The sequence below is a fragment of the Pleurodeles waltl genome, chromosome 6 (genome assembly GCF_031143425.1).
Source record: "Pleurodeles waltl isolate 20211129_DDA chromosome 6, aPleWal1.hap1.20221129, whole genome shotgun sequence".
Lineage (NCBI taxonomy): Eukaryota > Metazoa > Chordata > Amphibia > Caudata > Salamandridae > Pleurodeles > Pleurodeles waltl.
The window spans coordinates 1,272,698,195-1,272,721,843 of record NC_090445.1 but is presented as its reverse complement, the minus strand read 5'-3'; the positions used below and the strand labels follow the sequence as shown (position 1 = coordinate 1,272,721,843).

Here is a 23,649-nt window from a genome sequence, read left to right as displayed (position 1 = left end):
CTCAGCCATTAGCTGCGTTCAGAGCTGTCGAAACCCTCCATCAATGTTACTGTGTACAAATCATGATTAAGGATTTTGTGAACATTACCATATTTGTCCTTTAGGTTACCTGCAAAATACCTTTCACTACTGTTATAAAACCGTTTGTAAGATTGAGAATAAGTGATGCCCACAGAGTGCAACACCAGTCGTTTACTACTAATTAGTCCTGTTCTTCTTTTTCGTTTAAGTAGTCAGGAAGGAATCCCATGCCTTCCCACCTTACAGGCCTAAAAGGCTTAACTAGGACCTTACTTGGAAGTGGAAGCCCCTTCTAAAACACACTTTTCTCCGACTAGAGAAACTTGATTCCAGCCTGATAGGCTGGCATTTTCAAATATTATGAATTAATTTGTTGCGATTACGGGTCTATTTTTGCAGATGGCTCTGCCTTGCAACTCTTATTGAACTTCTTTACGCGGACTTGGACCTCTGGTGCCCCTCTTTGCAAAACTGTAACAGGACTGTGGAGCTGCATGCTTCCCACTGGTTCGTTATTGGGACTAAGGCAAGTCCCAGCTGAAGCTTTCCTTGCTTACCCTTCCATTGCATTTGCTTAGATTGGAAGGTACCTGCCAACCCGATGAGTTTTACTTTGCCAAAAGATAACCTGGAGATAGTGCCCCTCACTATGAGACTAAAGTGGGCTGCTGAAAATTCATCCTAATTGGACACGTATGTTCATGAACTTCTACTGAGTCCCTGGTACTCCGCACCACTGATTAAAACTGGCTACCTGAGAAAATGACACTCTGTGAGTAGTTGGTGGTGGCTCATTCTGAAACTTGCACCACCTTTTTTGTTTGTCTATTTCATTGATTACTCCCTTTGACTTGCCTTGCTTTGGTGGTCCAGCAAGTATGTTGCTAGTCAGCGAGTCAGACTAATGGGGCTGTTTGTCCAGCTTTACACTCACTCAAAGAGTCAGATAATCTAATGATAGAAGGTCAACACGTGCATGGCTTGTGACATTTGACCCAGATCGTAATACTGCTACGAAATTGAAAAAAGTCTATAACTCTATTTGCAATTGCAATTAAATCAATGTTACTTATTCGAGGCCAGAACAGAATATTTCATTTTCATTTGCTCTCAATTCTTAAGTATTGGTGTAAACACTCCACTTCATTACAGTATAGTGTACTTGACTGAAGCAATATTTGAAGGAAGCATAAGTCAGCACTTAATACAACTTTCATAGCACACGATTTACCAGTCAGGAAGCACCCTCTCCGTGCTACCTTGCAACCACTTGAATAAATGTTGACAAGCCCTTTCCTTTACTCATTTTGCTAAACGGACCATGCTTTGATGCTTCGTCCCATCATGTTGGCCAAAATGTAGAGCTCATCTTAGTGTTGAAATGTACATTTCACAAAATCTCTTTAGAAGCTCTGCTCGTTTTTAGGTTGAGCATAGCAGCGCACAAGCGCTGCTTTTCAACCTGTTGTAATCTATTCTATGGGCTTTAACCACGCCCTTCTCACGCCCATCACTTTAATTTGTTCCTGGGCTTGCCTTTGAAAAATCCCTTGATGTCATTGGGAAATGCTTTACGTTTGTCCTGCCTTGCGGCTCTTTTGTTATGCCTTGCAGACTGACCATGCTACATTGATTATTGCATGATTACCGATATACTTCAGCGAGGGTGAACTACTTTTTTCTTTGTCTCTCCCCTTCTCTCACCATGGCGCTTTGAGGTTTCATAGAGCGCAAACAGCGCAAACTCGATTGGGTAACAGTGCACAAGTGCTCCAATACCGCCAATCAGAGTCATTTACATTTTTCTTTTGTCTCTCCCCTTCACTCTCCATGGCTTTCTGGAATCCCTTGTAATTGGTAAATGCTTTAGTAAAAAACACAGAAATCATCAAATCGTCTCTCCCTGCACAGCGGGAGAGCCAATACTACAATAGTCACTGCACTCAGGGAAACTCGCCCCATAATGCTGTGCAGGGTATTTCTTTTACAAAACATTTTTCCTCATAACTCACCCTGTGGTCTTTTTGAGCTCTCTTATGCCTGGAACGTTTGTTGTACAGCTGGGAGTAGTTTGTGTTTTAAGAGCCTTGTTTGTAATATCATTGCAGTAGGCCTACTAGCCCTGAAAATGTGTAATGCACTACACCCTTTAGGGGCTAAATGTATGGTTAGACTGCATTACTTTCTGCCATTCTATTTTCATGTGGTTAGGCCCTCCAGGGGCTAACTATACGTTTACATGACCATGTTTCGTACAAATGTTATTTTTATTGTGGTGTCCTCTAGGGGCTGTTCTGAGCCTCACAGTCAACATACTACTATATTCGAGGCACTCAGAAACTCACCCCATAATGCTTTGCAGGGCATTCCTTGTACAAAACATCTCAGCCTGTGGTGATTCTCGGACAATGGGACCACCTTCAAAATGTTCACCACAACGTGCTCTTTCTATCTAGATCATTTCTGGGTCCCCACACTAGGTTAGTGGGGAGCCCAAATAATAACCCCTCACACCATTCAGTGTCTTTTTAAGCTCTCTTATGGCTGGAAATTTTGTTTTACATCTGGGAGTAGTTTGTGTTTTAAGAGTCATGTTTGAAATAATATTCCAGTAGGCCTGCTAGCTCTTTCATTAAATGCAGGGCAGCTGAAACTATGTGGCAGAGAGGACCACCGTATGTGACAAAGTCTAGTTATGCATACACAACGCCAATAGCTCCAACGCAAGCCAAGCAAATGTGAGACCTAGTGCATTGCAATTGCTTGTTGTATATGTTGTGTATCGGAAACTGGCCTTTGCTGGTTCAGAACCATATTACTCCATCTCGATGTGAACTCACAAATTAGATGCATTTGAACCAAAATTATGTCTGCTAGCTTACTATTTTACATACTTGTTCCTTTTATTGAATGTTTTCACTGACTATTCAGAAACATTATCTGACATTATGCGGAACATTGTTTTTGTCTGGTACCAGGCAACTTTGAGTACACTAGACTTTACTCTATTTTCAATTAACGTGGTGATAAATATCACATTAAGCAGTTCTAATTAGTCTGGTACAGAAAGTGTCTATTGGCTTAAGTTTTCCATATATTTCTAGAATATGTTTGGAGTGACGATTCTAATCTGTGTTTAAGTGTTTGGACACTCCATATCCCCGTGGGAAAGCACTCTCTATTTACAGCATGCGATATGTGTAGGAATTCAAAAAGACCGGTATAGGGACAGTTAATAGGCTTAACATTTGGAACAAAGTTTAGTGCCTTAATTATTTAGAGAGGCAGTGAACTTGGGCTTCACCATTGTCTTTCTAAATTGGTATCCCTTCTACATGATAAAATAGAGTTTAATGATACACTTGTTACAGAAAACAGCTGAAGTTATGAAATTACAATTACTGGTTGTTAATGACCAAACACTCTAGACTGTTAATTCTCTTGCACAGTAATAGGTACCCTCTAGTCTGTTGTGTGTTTTGTGTCTTCACATTACCTGGTCAAAGTAAATTGTTAGTGCTGTCTGCTCTTGACGTGGTTCCCCGGTCTTATTGTTTCTGACCTACCGTTTTTGATCCTGTGCTGAATTTATTTTTTTCTGGCTTTAGGACTCTGGACTGTTTATCACTGCTGACCAGTGCTAAAGTGCAAGTGCTTCATGTCTAAATTCTATTGGTGTTTGGTTTATCCATGATTGGCATATTTGATTTACTAATAAGTCCCTAGTAAGGTGCACTATCTGTGCCCAGAGTCTGTAAATCAAATGCTACTAGTTTGCCTGCAGCACTGATTGTGCCACCCACATGAGTAACCCTGTAAACATGGCTCAGACCTGGCACTGCAGTGTCTGAGTGTGCAGTTTTAAACTGCCACTTTGACCTGGCAATGCACTCACTTGTGAGGCCCAAACCTTTCTTTTTACTACATGTAAGTCACCCCTAAATTAGGCTCAAGGCAGCTCCATGGGTAGGGTGCACTGTATATAAAATGTAGGACATGTACTGGCGTGTTTTAAATTTCCTGATAGTGAAATACTGCTACATTTGTTTTTCACTATTGCAAGGACTATCTCTCCCATAGGATAACAAGGGAATTATCTTGAAATATCTTTTAAGTGTAGTTTCCCCATTGGGAGCGGATAGCAGTGTGGAGTTTGGGGTCTCTGGACTCACAATTTAAAAGTACATCTTTTGGTGAAGTTGGTTTTGAACTGTGAGTTTGCAAATGTCAGTTTTAGAAAGTAGGCATTTTCTTGCTTAACCATTCTGTATCCCCGTCTGCTGAATACACACATCTGGGTCAGGATAATAGTTGGGCTGTTTGTGCATTAAATCTTGACAGTCACACAAACGGAACTTGGGTGTGCCCGGCATATCCCGATGGCCCGTCACCAGGCTGATGGGTCATCCTGAGCTAGAGTGATGGGAGGAGCTGACACTTGAACCTGACTAGGGCTATGCCTGTCCTCACACAAAGCAGTCTCCAACCCCCTGGAGTGGGTCTGGGGCCAGGGCAGGGAAAGGCAGGGTCTTATGCACTGCAAAGACTTCTCTTTGAAGTTTTCCTACGTCAAAGACAGAAATGGGTATAAGTACTGGACCTCTGACACCACATAGTTAGAACCCTTCTGGACTGAGGAAAGTCTGCCAGGAAGAAAAACTCGATGTTGTAGGAGGGACTGCCACTCTGCCTGTTGCTTTGTTTTGCTGGCCTGCTGCTTGCTGTTTCTGTCCTCGGAGTGAAAAGACTGGACTTGGCTTTCTATATCCTACTTCCAAAGGTTCTCCAAGGGCTTGGACTGAACTCAGTCATCTGCCAGTGCCTGGACTCTGTTGCTGAGAGTCCTTACCTGCCAAGTGGTTCCAAATCCAATTCCTGGACACTTGGGAGTGAGTTCTGGTGCAACAAGGAACAAACTGGTGCATCGACTTCCAGAACAAATTCAGGACTGATGATGTGTGCTGACCCCGCACTGCTGCCTGCACCGGAGCTGTGCTCCCAGCTGAGTGCAACGACCGCGACATACAACGCAGGCCCAATGCCACCACAGCACCTCCAAAGTCTCATCACAGCACGAGTCTAGAGTGCTGTGTCACCAACATCCATGCATGTGACTCCGCTGTAGCACCTGTGGACACGTGGTGTAATCGCGACACCGCAAAGTTGATGTCTTGCGTCTTGACCTGTTGGATTCATCAACCTCGCCTTGTTGTAAGGAACCAGTGCCTCACCACCAACACCATATCGCCTCCTCTGGAACCTTAAGAAACCAACGCCTCACCTTCCCTGCCTAGCATTAAGGAACCAATGCCTCACCTCCCCGGTGGCAGTAAGGAAACAACGCCACACTGGCTCCAGTGACGCCTCACCTCCCTGACTCCGTGCAGTGGCTTTGTTTCCTCATCGTTTTCCAAGGTACTGTAAGTGGGGTCTATACGACTCCGTGGCCAACCGTGCTCCCTCGCAGGTGGCACCGGACTGTTGGAAACAACTCAGTCAAGCAATAGGGATAGCCCCAGTTGGAGCTATTGTGTTTCTAAGTGCTATAATACATTTAATCTTTGAAAATTCATATCTTTATTTGTGTATGTTGAAGTTAAAGAATTCCGTTGTAAGATGCTTGAACGATTTGTTGAAAAAAACAATCCTTAGACATCTTTATTGGAAATTAAAAGGCATTACAGAGTACATTACGGAACATCATCTATGCACTTCATAACAGGTGTAGCTTTATGATTAATATGCAAGGGCTTATTGCCATCTAAGGCGACATAAAATGCATAAAGTAAAGTAGACTGAAAGATAATAAGTGGGGATAGAGGAGGGCGGTGGAAATATGTAATAGAGATGGAGATAGATAGGGGAGAAGAGGGGAGACAGGGGGATGGTGATAGAGAAGGAAACTGGGGTTGAGCAATAATTCAGAACATGTTTACCGTTTTTATTCGAGTGGGGGGGGATCCGGAAGGGTAGGCACGTAAGAGTGTATACTCGTGGGGTATTGAGGGTATGCAACTCCTGTTTATACACACTGTCGTCTGCCCATAACACTGTCTAACAGGAGAGTGGTGTCCCAGCTCTTTCCGTTGTTGTCTTTCCTGATGGTTAAAGAAGAACCGGGAGGGCAAATATGCTGTGGATCGATTGTATATAAAGTGCAATATGATTCGGTTATCTACTGTTGCCATCATCCGTGCCCAGGGACTCGCCCCTCGTTAACTGAGGGGAATAGGATTCGGGAAGATTCTGGATGGGTCTCCATGAAAGCTTGTCCTCTTTGAAGCAAATCCGGTAGTCCTACACTGGTCGGGCTAATAAACGCAGGATAGAAGAGAGGGAGAGGAAACTTTGGCTTGAGGAGGGTTAAGGGCAACGAGTCTATAGGAGAACAGTATAGAACCAAGGAGTTCTGCTAGGGGTAAGTGGTCTAGGAGTCAGAGAAGAAGAGGGTGTGCATTAATACAGAAATTGAGTGTATAATTGGAGAGAACAAGAAAGAAGAGGGAGGGAGGGAAGAAGGGTACCAAGTTACCGACTGTACGCTGTCCACCAGCTGATATGGGGGGGGTGGAGGGATGGGTAGGGGGAGGATAAGTGTTAAGAGGGAGAAGGCCGTTGACGATTACGGTCCTATTAGGAAAGGTCTCCAAACTTCAGTAAACAGGGCCACCTGGTCCTGTAGATTATAGATTACCCATTAATGTGCAGCAGTTTGGATCATAGCGGTCATCCATTCTGCCGGAGTTGGGGCGGTGCTGGATCTCCAGTGTCGGAGGATGCAGATTTTAGCCGTGGCGAGTGCCGTGTGTATTAATTGTTGCTGTGGTCGTGGCAGGAGGGGGTATGGGCGTGTGTCGTGGAGAAGGATGAGCGTCGGTGGGATCGTATGCGGTATCCATAGGGAGTCCGCCAGAGTATGGTGCACAGCATCCCATAAGGGTTGTATCGATGGGCAGTGGCACAAGATATGTAGTAAATCGCAGTGAGGTTCTACACAGCGCCAGCAGTTCGCGTGTGGTATAAGGCCCGCCCCATAGAGTTTCACAGGGGTCCAGTACCAATCTTGAAGGACTTTAAAGAGGCAAAACTTCAGTCAGGCTTCTTGAGTGCCTCTATCGAGGGCTTCCAGGATATCTGACCAGTCCTCCTCTGTATAGGTGGTTCCTAACCGGCATTGCCACTTATGGCGCAACCTTTCAAGGAGAGGTTGTGAATAAAGATGATTCCCTAGCACTTCATATAAGCCAGCCATTACATCTCTATGATGTCCCCATGTCTGTAGATAGGCGACGATTGGTGAGGCCTTGATCGCCCATGAGAGGGTTCCCAGTACTTTATGCAGACAGTGCTTAAGTTGGAGGTAGCTCCATTCTTGGCTACGATGAATGTCGAACTCCTCTTTTAGGTTATCGAATGACTGGAGCTGGTCCCCGTCTATGATTTGGGCTATACAGCCGATACTGGCAACACTCCATTGAGGCCACCTCAGAGTAGTTCTCCCTATTTTGATGCTGTTGTTACCCTCTATGGGGGCTTGGGTATGTAAGAAGGGATGCACTCCTAGTAGGCGGTGAGCCCTTCGCCATGCCGCACTTGTTGCCGTGAGGACTGGGTTGAGCTGCCGGGAACCTTCACTGTATAGTCCTCCTAGCCCTTTGTGATGGGCCTGTAGAAGTTTCTCTGTGGCCACCCACTGCGGAGGGTCTAGTGTTCCAGAAAGCATGTATGCCAAGTTGTGACAGCTGTAGGGCTAGGGAATAGTGTTCCACTGAGGGGAGTCCCAAACCTCCGCAGGATCGTCGTGCCAGTTTTTTTGCCGGCCACAACCGCGGGCGCGTAGAACCCCAAACAAAGGCTCTTACCAAGGCATCTATCATCCGGAGCGTGGGGAGGGGCACAGGTAGGGGAAGCATGCCCAGTATGTTTGTGAAACACGGAAGGGTGACCATTCTGACTGCCTGCACCCTACCCCACATGGAAAGACCCAATAGTGACCATTTTGCGAAGTCCTGCTTCATTTGGGATACAAGGGGGTCCAAGTTATCCCTAATCATGTGCTCCAGATCCCGATTGACAAGTGTTCCCAGATATGAGGCGAGTCGGGGTCCATCTAAATGGGAGACTCTGAATTGCTGCCCTCGTTGTCCATCGTGAGAGGGGTAGCGCTTCGCACTTCTCCCAGTTCACCCGATATCCGGACAGGGGCGCAAAGCCATCTGACTGAAAGTAACAATGCTAGGGAGCGCTCCAGATCGGACAAGGTTAACAAGATATCGTCAGCATAACGATAGATTTTGGAGGTTCTGCCTATGAGGGGGACACCTGATATCTGCTGGGAGTTTCGGATTGTGGCTTCCAGGGGTTCCATTGCTAATAGGAACAAAAGTGGTGACAAGGAGCAACCCTGTCTCATTCCCCTACCAATGGGGAACGGATACGATAGGAAGCCCCCGCAGTTAACTTGCGCCGTGGGGTGGTCATATAGTAAGCAGACTTTGGAGATGAATTGTTATCAGAGGCCAAAGGGTTTCATAGTAGCGAACAAGTAGGGCCATTCAATGCGGTCAAACACCTTCTCTGCATCGAGGGACAGGGCCAAAGCCTCCTCTAGCATGTTTAAGGATTCGTGCAGAGTATGACAAAGAGTACGCATATGGTTTCTGGAGGTGCGGCCCGGTACGAACCCTACCTGGGTATTATGAATCACGGACGGAATGACTTTGCGTAAGCGTGCCGCCAAGACACTTGCCAAGAGTATGTTGTCTCCATTCAGGAGAGATATAGGTCGATAGCTCCCGCAGAATAGGGGATCTCTGCCCACTTTGGGTAAAACAACTATTGTAGCCTTATTGGATAGTACTCCCAGGGAACACTCTTGGCACGCCTCTGCGAGTGCCTCGTGTACAGCGGTGACCGCCTCTTCTCCTGCCCATCTGTAAAATTCTGCAAGGAAGCCATCCTCGCCTGGAGATTTGTGGTAGGGGAGATTAGAGATGGCTTGAGCTATTTCTGCCCTGCTTATTTCACTGTCCAGAAGGGCCTGGCCCGCTTCCGAAAGGTGGGGTAGATTGGCCTCAGTGAGAAAGGACTCGATTTGCGCGTTACTCGCCGCTGTTTCAGGGGAGTAGAGATGTTGATTAAAGGCCGCAAATTTGTTTACGATATCTTGTGGCGTGTTAGTATTTCTCCTGTGGAGGACATAATGACCGGGATAGCGGAGGCAGCTTCTCTCTGCCGGAGCTGTGCCGCCAAGCCGTCCAATCTTCTTGCCTTGTTCATAGTGGCGACCCCATAGGCGTTGCAATGCGTATTACGCCTGTGAGGTGTAAAGATTGTTATGTGCCATTCGAGCTTGTTTGAGGGAGCGACGTAGTGCGAGAGACAGCGGGCGGTGTATTGCCTAGTGAGGATCTGAATGTCGTCTTCGAGCGTCCGCTGGTGAGTCGCCCTGTCCCTGTTGGCCAGTGCTGCATCGCGCATCATGTTGCCTCTCAGGGTTGCCTTCGCCGCCGCCCAGAGAACCCGTTTGGAGGCCACGGAGCCAGTGTTGTCGGTCATGTATGTGGACACATGAGTCCTCAGCTGTTCTTTCCCTTGAGGAGAGCGGTACCTGTGCACCGTAAAGCGCCATGATTTGCGGCCAGGAGATGGTGAGACCCATTTGGATCAAAAGTAGAATAGGGGATTGATCTGAGAGCCTGCTATCTAATATACTGGTGTCTTGAATTTGGGGAACTACAGTGTGTGATACGAAAAAGTAGTCTAGGCGAGACTGAGTGCCGTGGACAGGTGAGAAGAAGGTATATACCTTGTCTTTTGGATGGGTTAGTCTCCAGTAATCGACCAAACCCGCATCATTTATCACGTCTGCCAATAACGCCCTGTCATGGTTGTTACCCGTGTCTATGGGGCGTGTCCTATCTAGTATAGCATCCCGGGCTAGGTTCCAATCTCCCCCTATGATGTAGCGGGTGGTCCCGATATCGGCCAGGGGGCGGTTTAGTTGCAGGAGAAAAGCTCACTTGATACCGGTCGGCGCATAGACTGAGCCCACGCAGAGAAAAGTGTCTCCCACCTTCAGTTTTTCAAATACATATCTCCCCTCCGGATCATCCCATATTTTAATGACTGTGGCTGGGAGGGTTTTACGTAGTAGTATCGCTAATCCGCATTTTCGGGGGGTACCTCCTCTGACCTCATGGGTGGCTGGGCAACAGCTAAACAAAACCTTTCCTACCCAGTCCCGACGAAGTTTGCTAGTTTCCGCGCTGTCAAGATGGGTCTCTTGAATCAGAGCTATGTCCGCCCTTTTCGATTGGAGGTAGGACAGCACCTTCTTTCGTTTAATGTAATTGGTCATGCCGTGCATATTCCAAAAAAGTATCCGTAATGGGTGTGTCACGCGGGGGCGATTCCCGACATGCTGGCTAGTGAAGTAAGGGCTTAGCAGTTCAGAGAGTGGGGGAGAGGGTGTCCTCTACCGTAGGAAGCAGAGACCGCGTCGCAGTGCGGTGTAATGGTGCGGGGGGATAGCCGATGGACGTCGAGCAGTCCTTCAGAAGAGGGAGAGAGAAGCTGAAGAAAAGTAAGAGAGGAAGGGAGAAGAGGGGATAGAGGAAAAAGTGGGGTGGAGGGGAAAGGAAGTGATTAGTGAAGAGGGATAATAGGGGGAAGATAAAGAGGGGTGAGGAAAAGAGAAGGACGGGAGAGGGTAGAGAAGGGGGGGAGGAATAAGGAGGAGAAGGCTATACTAGGAGAGCTAGCGAGCAAAGTCCCCTGGGAGCAGATCTGTAGACTGTGGGTAAAATCCTATTGGAGCTCTCTGCGCAACCAGCCAGGCCCCGGCCAGGGATGTGGGGGGGGGGGGGGCCGCCGCCGCCTCTTATGAAACACATACCCTCTGTCTCCGGAGGGAGGAGGGATGTTACGGGGATGCCGCAGAGGGATAGAGGAGAGGGTGGTGGTAGAGGATTAGGCTATCCTGTATAAGGGAGTGGGGTGGGTGAGAGGATGAAAGATATCTATAGTCCCTTGGCAATGTCGCATCATGTTACTGTGGTGGGGAATGAATGGCCGCACTCAAGGGAGGATCATCCTGCTGCCGGGGGGGGGGGGTCGATATACCCCCTATAGTTTAACAAAAAACCACTAGGTCTAGTTGTCGGTATCATGCGGGTGCCTGTGCCATATAAGTGGTTTGTTGTGGGGGAGGGGAGGATGGAGGGAGGGTGAGAGGGAGGGACAGAAAGGGGGGGCGGAGAAAACGGATGGACATTTGGCCAGGAGAAGACATTAAAGATGTACCTATAGGCTACTAGGTCATAGATAATATCACTATGATGCAATATCACAATATTACATGTAGGGCATCAAACTTTAAGGCGTATCCCTAGTCTATGCATAAACACCAAATGTCAACAAAATCTAATCTGAGTGCAGGCAGAACGTATGTTACGTTATAGAGGCATGAACATATTAACAACATCATCATCAAAAACAACAAAGAAAGAAAGAATGAATGAATCCAGGCAGGTACTCATCCGTCCATCGATTTGGCGTTGGTCGTACTCCGAGGCCCCAGCCATTGCCTCATACAGCCTCTGTGTCAGACCTCAGCCTCAAGGGGGGGCAGGTGCCGGTTTCAGGGGGGAGCGGGATTTGTCCCTCTCCGAGAGCTGGGTGTGGAGTGCCACAGCATGCAAGGCTTGGCCCCTATCGTCATGTGACCTGGTAAGCCTCTCCAGGTCTCTGCCTCTGGGACAGTTGTCAGGATTGTACTGTTCCGCTTCTCCCTGCTCCAGTCCTGGGGGAGGGGTATAGCTGTTGTCCCCTGTGTTGTCTTGCGGTCGGGTCAGAGTAACTGAGCCCATGGGTTGGTGCTGAAAGGAGTCTAAGAAAAGTCTCAAGTCCTTGGGGTCGTAAAAGTCTTTGGATACTCCATTTCTGGTGACCCACATTCTTGCTGGGTCGAAAAGGACGTATTTCATATCCAACTGACGGAGCCAAGGCCGTAGGGCCAGAAAGCCCTTCCTGCGCTCACTCGTTGGTGTCTTTGGAATAGCCAGCCGTTATGCGGATTTCATATCTTTCCATCCGAAAGGGTCTGTGGTTTCGCACTGCCTGAAGGAGTTGTTGGGTCTGAGCGTGATGCAGTAGGCATGTGATGATCGGGCGGGGTCTTGAGGGCGTTTCGGACCCACTCTGTGTGCTCGCTGAAATTCCAGTGGCGGATCAAAAGTCAACGAAGTCATCTTGGGGAGGACAGAGCCGAGGAAGGCCTGTACATCCGATGCTTCCTCATTTTCCGGAAATCCAAAGAGGCGGATATTGTCTCTTTGACTTCTGTCTTCCAGGTCCGTTATTTTACTACGAAGGTAGAGAAGGTCCTGATCCCTGTCCTGGACTGTAATCATGTGAGCTTTCCAAGGTCCCCATGCGCTGTTCCAATCCTGTCACTCTGGATTGGAAGCCTGCTATTTCCGAGCGCATGGATTTGGTCTCCAGAGTCAGGGAGGATATGGAAGCGTCCATCCCCTCTATCCGGCGGCTAACAGCGGTGATCTCCTGTAGTATCCGGTCCATGGTCGTAGGCTGTTCCTAGTCAGACATGGCAGGAGGCTGGGCAGGAGTTGAGGGTAGGTGGGATCCCACTATAGGGGAGACAGGTCGCTTGTGTTGGAGTGCCTCGGAAAATAGCAGTTGTCGCACCGGTCTGCCTGTGGGTTTGTGTCCTGTCTTGCCGCCGGGCATCTCAAGGCCAGCTTGTAGGAGAAGCCCTATAGAGCCCAGGCTGCTCTCTCCTCCCGGGAACTGATGGGGTTGATGGTGCGCAGGCCAGTCGGCACTCGGTCCCCCTCTTTTGATCCTATGCGGAGCTGGTGTCTTTTGTAATGCGCTTAGGCCCTCTAGTAGCGCCGGTTAGGGGGGCTGCATTGAAGAGCGTGAGGAAAAATGGCAGCACGAGCGTGGGCCCGGCAGAATTGAGCAGACCAGGTAGTAAGGTGACATTGTCAGGCGATTGTATTGCCCCATTGAGGAGCATGAGGTGGGGATAGAGCAAGAACTACTCATCAATGCTGAATATCTGTAGTGGGAGGACCTGAGAATGTGATGTCTCAAGGGGTAGAAGCGGGAGGCATAGGCCTCTGCTTACTTGTGCCGCAGATTTAGTATCGTTGCTGTTGGGCTTCCAGTCTTTAGAAGTTTTAGACATTTTTAGGAAAGGAAAAGGGCAGGTGTCCCCATTTCAGTGTCGTGCTCCTGGGCGCCGTGCCCAGTCTGCCTGGATCAGATGTGGTTTCTCCTGGGGGCCCCTTTTCCAGGTTGGGGCCCTGCGTGTTCCAAAGTGCTTGCTGGCGCTCCAATGGTTGAGCAGGGAGGGGCAGGCAATGCAGGCCTGTGTTGGTGTCCTATCGTCCCTTACCTCTCAGGAAGACGGCAACCTCCCCCCCCCTTCCACACCCCGCAGATGCAGCCTACGGGAGGAGGGGAGGGGAGGGAAGAGGAAGTGGACAAGGGAGGTAGGTAATGTAGCACTGCAGGACCGCCGATTATGCTTCGGTCCGTCGCCGCCGCTGATTATTGTCCTAATTCTGAAGGATGCGGCTCTGCCCCCTTTTCCAGGCCCTTGCTGCCGAGTTACGCGGCGGTCCTCACCGTGGCTTTATTCCGGACCTCTTCATTAAGAGCAGAGGCTCGGTGTGGTGAGAGAGCCTCCGAGGCTCATGAAGATGGATTTGCGGTGACTGCGGCGCTCCCGCCGCCGTCCCGGGCCCATCGTCGTGCAGAGCTCCTGAGCTAGGCGGCCATCTTCCGCCGTGGCCTGACCACGCCCCGTAAAAACAATCCTGACTTTGTACTTGCCTGTGATTTCATCAGTTATTCTATCTTTGCTTTGTATTGTCTGTTTTCATTATGAACATTTGAACTAGAAAGTGGCATAGCAACTTTATCTTAATATCGCCAATACACTTTCTATACCAAACCTGTTTCTTTGCAAAAAACACTCTCACTCACTTACATGCGGTCAATTGCTCTTAACAATTTTATGACCTCACGCCCCACTACCTAATATTTCTTCATAGCATTCCTGCGCCTTATCATGGATTTTGTGTCCTATAAGAATGCCATTTACTCTATGTACGTGTTATCACCGTTTGATTTTTCAGCTGAAAGGGCATTGGCTTCCATTTTGAGTGTGCTCTTCCAAACACGGTGTAGTACATCATGTGACCGTGTGGGTGAAAGGGTTTGAGCTTACATACTGTATTGAAGTCGACATCCACCCTGATCACGTGCTGATAAGGTCTTGTTTGAGCTTCATAAATCCACACTACTTACCATCCTCAACTATTTTTAATATAAGTATCCCAGTTGAGAAGAAAAAACAGTGCTAGCGTCTGCCAGATAAAATATCTTTACCTCTGTCTGTATGTGTTCTTGGAGTGTAATTGTTTAGCTAGCCATTGAGTTTTTCATGTGTACAATACATTTGACTACCTACAGAAAAATTCCTGAAAAATGTAAACGGTTAGAGAGGTAGGATTAGCAATTAGAAAAACAACTTGTTCACTCAAAAAATGCTGCAACCATGTTGTCTTGTCAGAATAAATTATTGCAAGATAAGGCAGACACGTACCATACCATAGCAGAATGTGCCGCAATCAAAGTGGCTCAAAACAAATATCGTAAACTTAGAGGAAGGATACATCGGAAAAAGGTTCCTTTAGTTATTGCTAGCGCTGGCTTGGACTGGAGCCCAGATTCATCCTGGGATACCGACATTTGGACCGGTAGGGACTTATCAAACTCTAGTGATGAGGAGAGTAAAAGAGGTGCAGGTCAGGGTGAGTCAGAGGAGCAGAATGTTGTGCATGCACAGCCAATATTTTGACAAAAATTGCAGCACACACCACGAAATCCAGCAAGAATTGAAAGCAATTCCTTAGAAGTTTACGCACAGCAAGAAGTCAGTGATACCAGAGACAGATTTAAGCAGCTGGCGGGAGAATCAGTACCTACCTGGATGGTGCAGCTCAGATCCTCTCATACAAGAACAGTTTAGAAGTTTTCAAGGTCCACACCAAATCACCCTGCTGCAGTTAGCTTCTGAGGGGTGTAACCATAAGTACCCTACAGAATCAAATTGTCCACCTAATGATAAGCCCTGGTACACCTTAAGCGATGCAATGCAGAGACCTAGAGGAAAGTATGAAAACTGCCATTTTCCTGAATAATGCACACCATCTGTTAGATGAACCACTCGCTGTTTCAGTGTGCAACAGAATTATTCGTCTTGCTCCGCAAGCCTACAAACAAGTAATCATGACTCTCCTAATTAACCAAAGAGAGCAGGCTTTGAAAGATGTGCTAAAGGCTGTCGGAGAGTTAGGTGATTTAGGACAATGTGAAAAACCAGAGTGCTCTTCAAGATCTGAGGGGCGCATGCATAACAACAGAGTGTCCAGGAGAAATATGCTTATGGAATTACTAGAAGATGGTGTCAGCAAAGAGCAGATTGACTGGATAGATACCAAAAGCTTGTGGGAGATGTACCATAAAAGGGGTTTGGATCGTAAAGAGGGTAGCAGAAAGGTAAACAAGCAAGATAATAAACGTGGAATTCAGAGCCAGTCACAGTTACCAGAGGAAGAAAAAGAAAGGGAGAAGGAAATGTCCTCACGAGAGAAAGATGAAGATCTAGACAATGACTGGTTGACTTTTGAGAACAGGGACATAGATAAGTCTGCTCACAAATATGAAAGCATATATCCAGACTTCACTTGGGCAACCGTTTGCAGATTTAAATCAGAGTAGGAAGTTTGCCAAGCACCGGTACAAAGTTGGACTCGTAGAGATAACAGACCCCATGTCGATTTAGAAGTACACTGGAAACATAAAAATATGCAAAACGTTTGAGCCTTAGTGGACACTGGGACGGAGGCCTCTTTGATTTATGTAAGCCCTAGGAAGTTTAATGGACCGCATTACACCATCACATGGTTGGGGGGGAAGGCAGACCCCCGCTGTTCAAACTACAGTGCAAATGAAAATAGGGAGAACACAAAAAGAGAATATACTGTTTTGATTGTGCCTCTATTAGAGTACATACTAGGAATTGACTTTTTGAAATGAATGACTTTGTGTCTGGATGACTGTTGTTATCAATTTGAAACAAAGAGATACTTTTCAGTGGCAGCCAGGAGAGTAGGTCATCTATAGATACCTCCAGTGAAGGCACCCCCGGCAGCCAAGGTAATTCGTTTGAAACAGTACTGCATTCCTGGAGGGCACGATGAAATAAGCGAAACCTTAAAAGACATGATTGAGGCTGGTGTGATAGTTCCAACTACCAGTGAATGGAACAATCCCCTCTGGCTGGTTGAATGGCCTAACGTGCGGTACAGAATGATGATTGATTACCGCAAGCTGAATAAACATACACCCCTTTTGACAGCCAGGGTTTCAGGCACCGTCATGTTGATTAAACAAATACAGAAACATAAAGGGACATGGTATGCCACCATTGATATCGCCAGTGTGTTCTTCTCTATAACCTTGGCGCCAGAATGTTAATTCTCTTTCCTGCATGCCGGCAGACTGTTCCGGATGCAATGGCTCACCCAAGGGTATTTACATAGCCCCACCATCTGTCACCGGCTAGTGGCAGAGCACCTGGATAAAGTATCTATCATTCCAAGTGTGCAATTGACCCATTACATTGATTATGTGATGATTCGGGGAGGTGCAGACTCAGTAGGAGCGGGTGGTGGAACTCTTGCAGAGTAAAGGGCGGATGACTAACACAGACAAGCCACAACAACGCTCTCAAAATGTGGAGTTTCTTGGGATTCAGTAGAATCCGGGACACAGAGAGGCGTTGCCGCAAGCAAAATAAAAGATTCTCGAGTTTGCCACTCCCTGCACTAAGCAGGAGACACAGAGATTCATTGGATTGTTTGGTTTTTGGAGAGAACATATCCCTCATTTAAGTCAGAGTTTGGCCCCTCTGTACTAAGTGACAAGGAAGAAACATGAGTGTGAATGGGGTGAAGAGCAGCAGTGTGCTTTTGATTTGCCAAAAGAAGCAATTCAACAGGCTTTAGATTTGTGGCCAGTGCAGGAGGGAGACATTGAGTTGCTTGTAACTGTTCAGGGACAATATGCAAATTGGAGTATGTGGCAAAAACAAGGAAGGGCGAGAGTGCCCCTGGGGTTCTGGACTAGGAAGCTACCTGACTCTGGGGAGTGCTATACTCCCTTTGAAAAACAGCTTTTGACCTGTTACTGGACTCTAGTGGATACTGAGCAAATAACACTAGGTCATAATGTGATTCAGAGACCTCTGGCAGGGTTGGGACATAGATGCCTGTCATCCTTCCCGTGAGGGTAGATCTCTTTTCTCTTCACAGTCGATCTGGGTTCAACGACTTAGTGCTGGCAGGAGAAAGATGAAGCAACTGTCCCCCATGGGGATGATTTTTTTTACTTCCTATTATCTGCTTTGCATTGTGTATGTTTTTATTATTTATTTATATATATATATATATATATATATATATATATATATATATATATATATATATATATATATATATATATATATATATATATATATATATATATAAAATCTGTGTCTTTGCATATATATTTGCTGTTTATAGATTGAAGATTCTTTGTATATCTTATCATTTCATTAATGCACACATTTTAAACATGCACTTTCGGTTGTACTGATCTTCCTTTACGATCCTGGCAGAGTGATGTAATAAATGTATTTCCTTGACTAAAAGTTGCATATAAGTGTGTGTGTGTGTGTGTGTATTTCAGATCGGTCAGCAGTGAAGCAAAACAAAAATGTGCCTTCTTGTTTTTACAGGAAATTGTCATTTTCTATAAAGAAGTCGCCTTAATGTACCTGGAGGAAGCCAGGCATTTTGTGAATGAAAAGTGCAAAGGCGCTGAGCCCTGGCAGCTAATCGCATCGACCCTCATCGCTACCCTGCTGGCAGTGTGGCTTCATGGGTTTCTGTTTCAAGATGAAAGTAAGTGTTCCAGTGTGCCATATGAGTTGAGCTACATACCACACTAAGAAAGCATCAGAATGCTGATGTGACGTGGAAAATCTGCATGATTTGTAGTGTTTTAAGTGCTGCTCAGGACTAGCAATAAGTTACTTTATCATAACTTCTCAATACTAACAGTGTAAAAGAAAGAAAGAGTCCAGCGTCTAACACCTTGCAATGGTGTGTATCAGGATAGGCCATTCAAACTGATTGACATCTATTTCCTTGCATTTCTTTGCTATTGTAGTACTATAACAAAAGAAGGCAACAGTGTGCTGTAGATTAAAGGTTCACATAACAAAGAGAAACTTAGTACACTGAGAGACAAGCAGAGAGATTGCATACAAAAGTACTGTATACTGGCACTGAACAAGGTCACAAGTGCGCACACAGGTTGGACAGTTGTAAACAGCTTTGCAGATTAAATCTGGCTCATGGTCTTTGAGCTTGGCTATGAAGGATGTCAATGTAGGAGCAAGTATGATGTCTGTGGGAAGGACATTCCCGGAGAAGCAGTGTTTAAGGGTGGTTGTCTTTCCGATGGGTGGTATATTGAGATGGTGTGCCTTGCAGCTCTGTAGTGTTCTGTTATGGCCAGGCAGTTACAGTTTTTAAATGAGGTACAGAGGAGAGTTAAGTTGTGAGACTTTGTGGGATGAGACATGCAGCCTTTTAGAAGAATGAGCTTCGGGAGTGAGCCATTGAAGAGAGTTAAGGGCCAGTATAATTCTGTTGAACATTCTTGTACCAGTGACCAGTTCAGCCTAGCTGTGGAGTGTAAAATGGTTTTGAGGCAGGATAAAGTGAGTTTTCTGTAATCGGCTAGTAACGCATTTCCATAATGAATGCAAGATATTACAGTTGTCTTGTTTTGACCAACATGAAATCAAAAACTGTTCGGAGCCTGTTATGTATCAGTCCGTTCTTGTGTTCCAAGCTTGGAACTGGTAGTATCTAGAAAAATACGTGAACTTTTTCTTTACCAAGGTTCATCCGAGAATTCTATGTGCTTGTCTCAAAAGGCCTTAGGGGGTCATTCTAACCCTGGCGGTCGGTGATAAAGCGGCGGCCAACCCGCCAACAGGCAGGCGGTCCAAAAAATGGAATTCTGACCCTGGCGGGAACCGCCAACACAGCCCGCCACATTAACACTCTGGCTGCCACGGCGGGACCGACAAACAGCGCGGCGGTCACCGCCAACAGGCAGGCGGCAGACAATGTACCGCCCACCCTATCACGACTCACCAATCCGCCACCTTTTCCGGGGCGGGAGCCCCGCCGATAAAAACACAGCGGAAACAGACTACGAACGGGAAAACGCTCACCCATACACACTCCACGAGGAAGGAGGACAGCATGGAGCCCGAATTACACATCCTACCGGCTATTGTCTACCTGCTCATCTACCAGGAATACGAACGCCGGCGCAGACGACAACGGTGAGTACTGCACCTACGACACAGGGGAGGGGGGAGGAGGAAAGCTTACGGGCACACACATATGCAATACACCCACCCCCCCAATACCTACACACCAATGCAGAGCAACAAGTCAGAGTGACACCCCCAAACCCCCCCGGAAGAATGCAAAGACATAATTCAAATGAAGTTTAAAATTTATGTATAAAATAGGTTCATTTAAGTCATGGTAAATATGCCATATCAAATATACAAAAGAAATAATGAACATAGTGCAAAGTATAAACATAGTCAATAAGTCCTGCACAGTCCGTTCAATATCCATAGTCCGTGGGCCAATGTGTACAAACACATGGGCAAAGCCCACACAGGAGACCGGAAACCATTAGAGAGAACACTGCTGGGGCATCAGATGAGAAAACAACAGGCACCTTAGGGGGAAGGGAAAGGGGGGCACCTCAGCCACATGAGTCCACGACGCCAGATCCACGAGGGGCCTCCATGCCCACTGTACCATCCTGGGGAGTGCAAAGCCACAGTCCATCAGATGGATAACCGACTCCACTGGTATTAGAGGAGGCATGGTGCCCAGAGTGCTTCGTGAACACCTGCTCGACACAGAACCGGCACTGTCAATGGACCAGCGGTGATTGAGACGGCGGTGCCCAGCGGAGCGGTGCTTGAGAGGAAGGGCCCAGCGGAGCGGTGCTTGAGAGGAAGGGCCCAGCGGAGCGGTGCTTGAGATGAAGGGCCCAGCGGAGCGGTGCTTGAGATGAAGGGCCCAGCGGAGCGGTGCTTGAGATGAAGGGCCCAGCGGAGCGGTGCTTGAGATGAAGGGCCCAGCGGAGCGGTGCTTGAGATGAAGGGCCCAGCGGAGCGGTGCTTGAGATGAAGGGCCCAGCGGAGCGGTGCTTGAGATGAAGGGCCCAGCGGAGCGGTGCTTGAGATGAAGGGCCCAGCGGAGCGGTGCTTGAGATGAAGGGCCCAGCGGAGCGGTGCTTGAGATGAAGGGCCCAGCGGAGCGGTGCTTGAGATGAAGGGCCCAGCGGAGCGGTGCTTGAGATGAAGGGCCCAGCGGAGCGGTGCTTGAGATGAAGGGCCCCAGCGGAGCGGTGCTTGAGATGAAGGGCCCCAGCGGAGCGGTGCTTGAGATGAAGGGCCCAGCGGAGCGGTGCTTGAGATGAAGGGCCCAGCGGAGCGGTGCTTGAGATGAAGGGCCCCAGCGGAGCGGTGCTTGAGATGAAGGGCCCCAGCGGAGCGGTGCTTGAGATGAAGGGCCCCAGCGGAGCGGTGCTTGAGATGAAGGGCCCCAGCGGAGCGGTGCTTGACAGGAAGGCCCCAGCGGAGCGGTGCTTGACAGGAAGGCCCCAGCGGAGCGGTGCTTGACAGGAAGGCCCCAGCGGAGCGGTGCTTGACAGGAAGGCCCCAGCGGAGCGGTGCTTGACAGGAAGGCCCCAGCGGAGCGGTGCTTGACAGGAAGGCCCCAGCGGAGCGGTGCTCTTCACGGCGGGGCCCTGTTCAGCGGTGCTCTTCACGGCGGGGTCCTGTTCAGCGGTGCTCTTCACGGCGGGGCCCTCTTCAGCGGTGCCTGTCTTGGCGGGGCCCTCTTCAGCGGTGCCTGTCTTGGCGGGGCCCTCTTCAGCGGTGCCCTTCACGGCAGGGCCCTCTTCAGCGGTGCTCTTCACGGCAGGGCCCTGTTCAGCGGTGCCTGTCTTGGCAGGGCCCTCTTCAGCGGTGCTTGTCCTGTCTTTCAAGGGAGCCAGACCTGGCCATGACTCCCCGCTGAGTCGCCCTCCGACCGTGCGGTAGCGGGGCCCTCCTGTGATGGAGTCTTGTGCCCGTGGGTGTCGTCCGTCACACCCGGTATGGGGCTGGTGGGGCCCTGCTGGTGCGCTCGGCTGCTGCATGTCTTCTCTGCCCTGCTGCCCTTGCCCTCCTTCGCTGCAGCTCTCGGGCCCTTGCCTCCCTTAGATGATGTGCAGGTGACGTGGCAAGGCCACTCTCCGTGGTGGCAGCCGTCTCAGGCTTTTCGCACCGGCCCTTACGTTTTCTTGTCCTCTTCCCAGGGGGTGGGCTGGCTGTCCCCTTGCTGCTGGCCGATGTTCCTTCCCTAGGAGCTGGTGGACTCCAGTAGCCCTGCACTATGGTGATACTAGATGCAGGGCTGGTGGTGGCTGAGGTGCTCTTTGGACTCTTACCAGATGGAGGGGGTGGGTCAGGTGATGCAAAGAGGTTAATTTTGGAGAGGAAAAGTGTTTTAGGAGCAATGGGAACGGTAGGTGCAGTGGGTATGGGAGTGGAGGAAGAGGATGTGGTTGTAGGAGAGTCAAGTGTGCTGTCTTTGGGTGCAGGTGCTTGGGCTGGAGGCTGTCGTGAGGTGGATGGCTGTTGGGTGGGTGGCTGCCTGCGTTTGTGTGGTTTGGAAGAGGGGGTGACAGACACAGTGGGAGAGGACACAGGGGACGTGTAAATGGCAGTGGGGGTGGTGACTGCACATGTGCTGACTGTAATGGAGGGTGTGCTGGTGATGGAAGTACTGGCTGATGGTGGTGTGCATGCAGATGTGAGTGGAGACGTCACAAGGAGGGGGACACAGAGGTGGTAGTGACTGTTGACATGTCTGCATCTGGATGTTGTTTGTGTGAATGCTTGTAGGATCTGTGGTGCTTATGTCTGGATGAGCTGCCCTTGGGTGTTGAGGTGTGTGCAGGCTGGTCTGATGGTGTGGATGGGATAGGCTGAGGAACAGGAGACTGGGACTGGGTGGAGGGAGTTAGAAGAGGGAGGCTGGAGACAGGGACAATGGCTGCCGTCAGTGCTGAGGCCAGAGCGTTGAACGATCACTGATGGGCAGCCTGACCCGAATGAATGCCCTCCAGGTATGCATTGCTCAGATGCACCTCCCTTTCCACCCCCTGGATGGCATTCAAAAGGGTAGACTGCCCAAGAATGAGCGTCCGGAGGAGGTCAATGACCTCCAAACTGAGGGCAGTAGGGGTAACTGGGGCAGGTCCTGAGGTGCCTGGGGCGAAGGAGATGCCCGCCTTTGTGTGCGAGCGGGCACGGGGCGAACGCTGAGGGGCTGCTTGGAGGGCGGAGCTGGTGCGCTGGGTGGCGGCTGTACCTGTAGTTGCGGTGGGCACGGATGTTGCCGCCACCGCAAGGAAGCTCCCTTCCGAGGACGTGTCTGTGTCGCTGACGTCTCCACGGGTCCCCGTTGTGGAGCTCCCCTCGCCCTCCGTCTCACTGCTGAACTCTGAGTCCGTTGCATGGCCCTCCGGGGCCATGTGAGATGCAGCTCCCTCGTGCGCCGATGCCACTTCTCCTCCGCCTGATGATGCTAATGCACACATGCACAGGAAGAAAAAGAAAATGGGTGGGCGGGAAAAATGAAGACAGGTTGAGTGCATGCATTGGCAACACCGTTGGCGGAGAGGACAGACACAGAAGCCCCCTGAACTACGCTGCGCAATCGGGGTACACTACTCCGTTCTTGTGACTAGGCCTACAGTTCTATGGACGACAAAAGCACACATGGGTGATGCAGGACCATGGATAGCTGTACTTGGCACCCTACAGAGGTGGGGGGTGGGGGCATAGGGGCCATGGCTAACGGAGGGGACTAGCCTACAGAAAGCGCCCTGGCCTTGAGTTACCCACAGCCCTCCTCCCCCACCCAGACACCTCCACTGCGCGCAAAGATAGCAGAATGTGCTGATACTCACCCCCTTGTGTCTGGTGTGATGTCCTCACGCGCCCATCCAAATCGGGGTAGGCCACCGCCAGGATCCGGGACATCAGGGGGGTCAATTGGCGGCTGGCACCCCTCCTACGTTGGGAGGCCATCCCCAGCAGAGACTCGGCGGTCTTTCTGGTCCCGCGGCGGATGTCCTCCCACCTCTTTCGCAGTGGGTGCCCCGTCTGTTGTGGTCCCCCAGGGCCCGGACGTCCTTGGCGATGGCACGCCAAATGTCGACCTTCTGATGGGCGCTGACCTATTTGACATGTACAGGGTGGGAAAGGAAATATCATCACTTTTCAGCATGGTAGATGTGAGTGGCCCCCCCTCCCCAACCTTGCCATGTGGCACATGTTCCCATCTGTCGTGCGTTGCACTCCTCATTCGCTCCCCTCCTCACCATCTT

At 49.1% G+C, this 23,649-nt stretch overlaps 1 protein-coding gene across 1 annotated transcript in view; it reads left to right on the top strand.

Annotated features, from left to right (window-relative positions):
* SGPL1 (sphingosine-1-phosphate lyase 1) overlaps positions 1–23,649 on the top strand; it is a 434,641-nt gene that overhangs the window by 51,032 nt on the left and 359,960 nt on the right. The window contains exon 2 of the mRNA XM_069240571.1: positions 17,900–18,065. Coding sequence (XP_069096672.1) covers positions 17,900–18,065 — 166 coding nt within the window. The remainder of the gene's footprint in view (positions 1–17,899; positions 18,066–23,649) is intronic.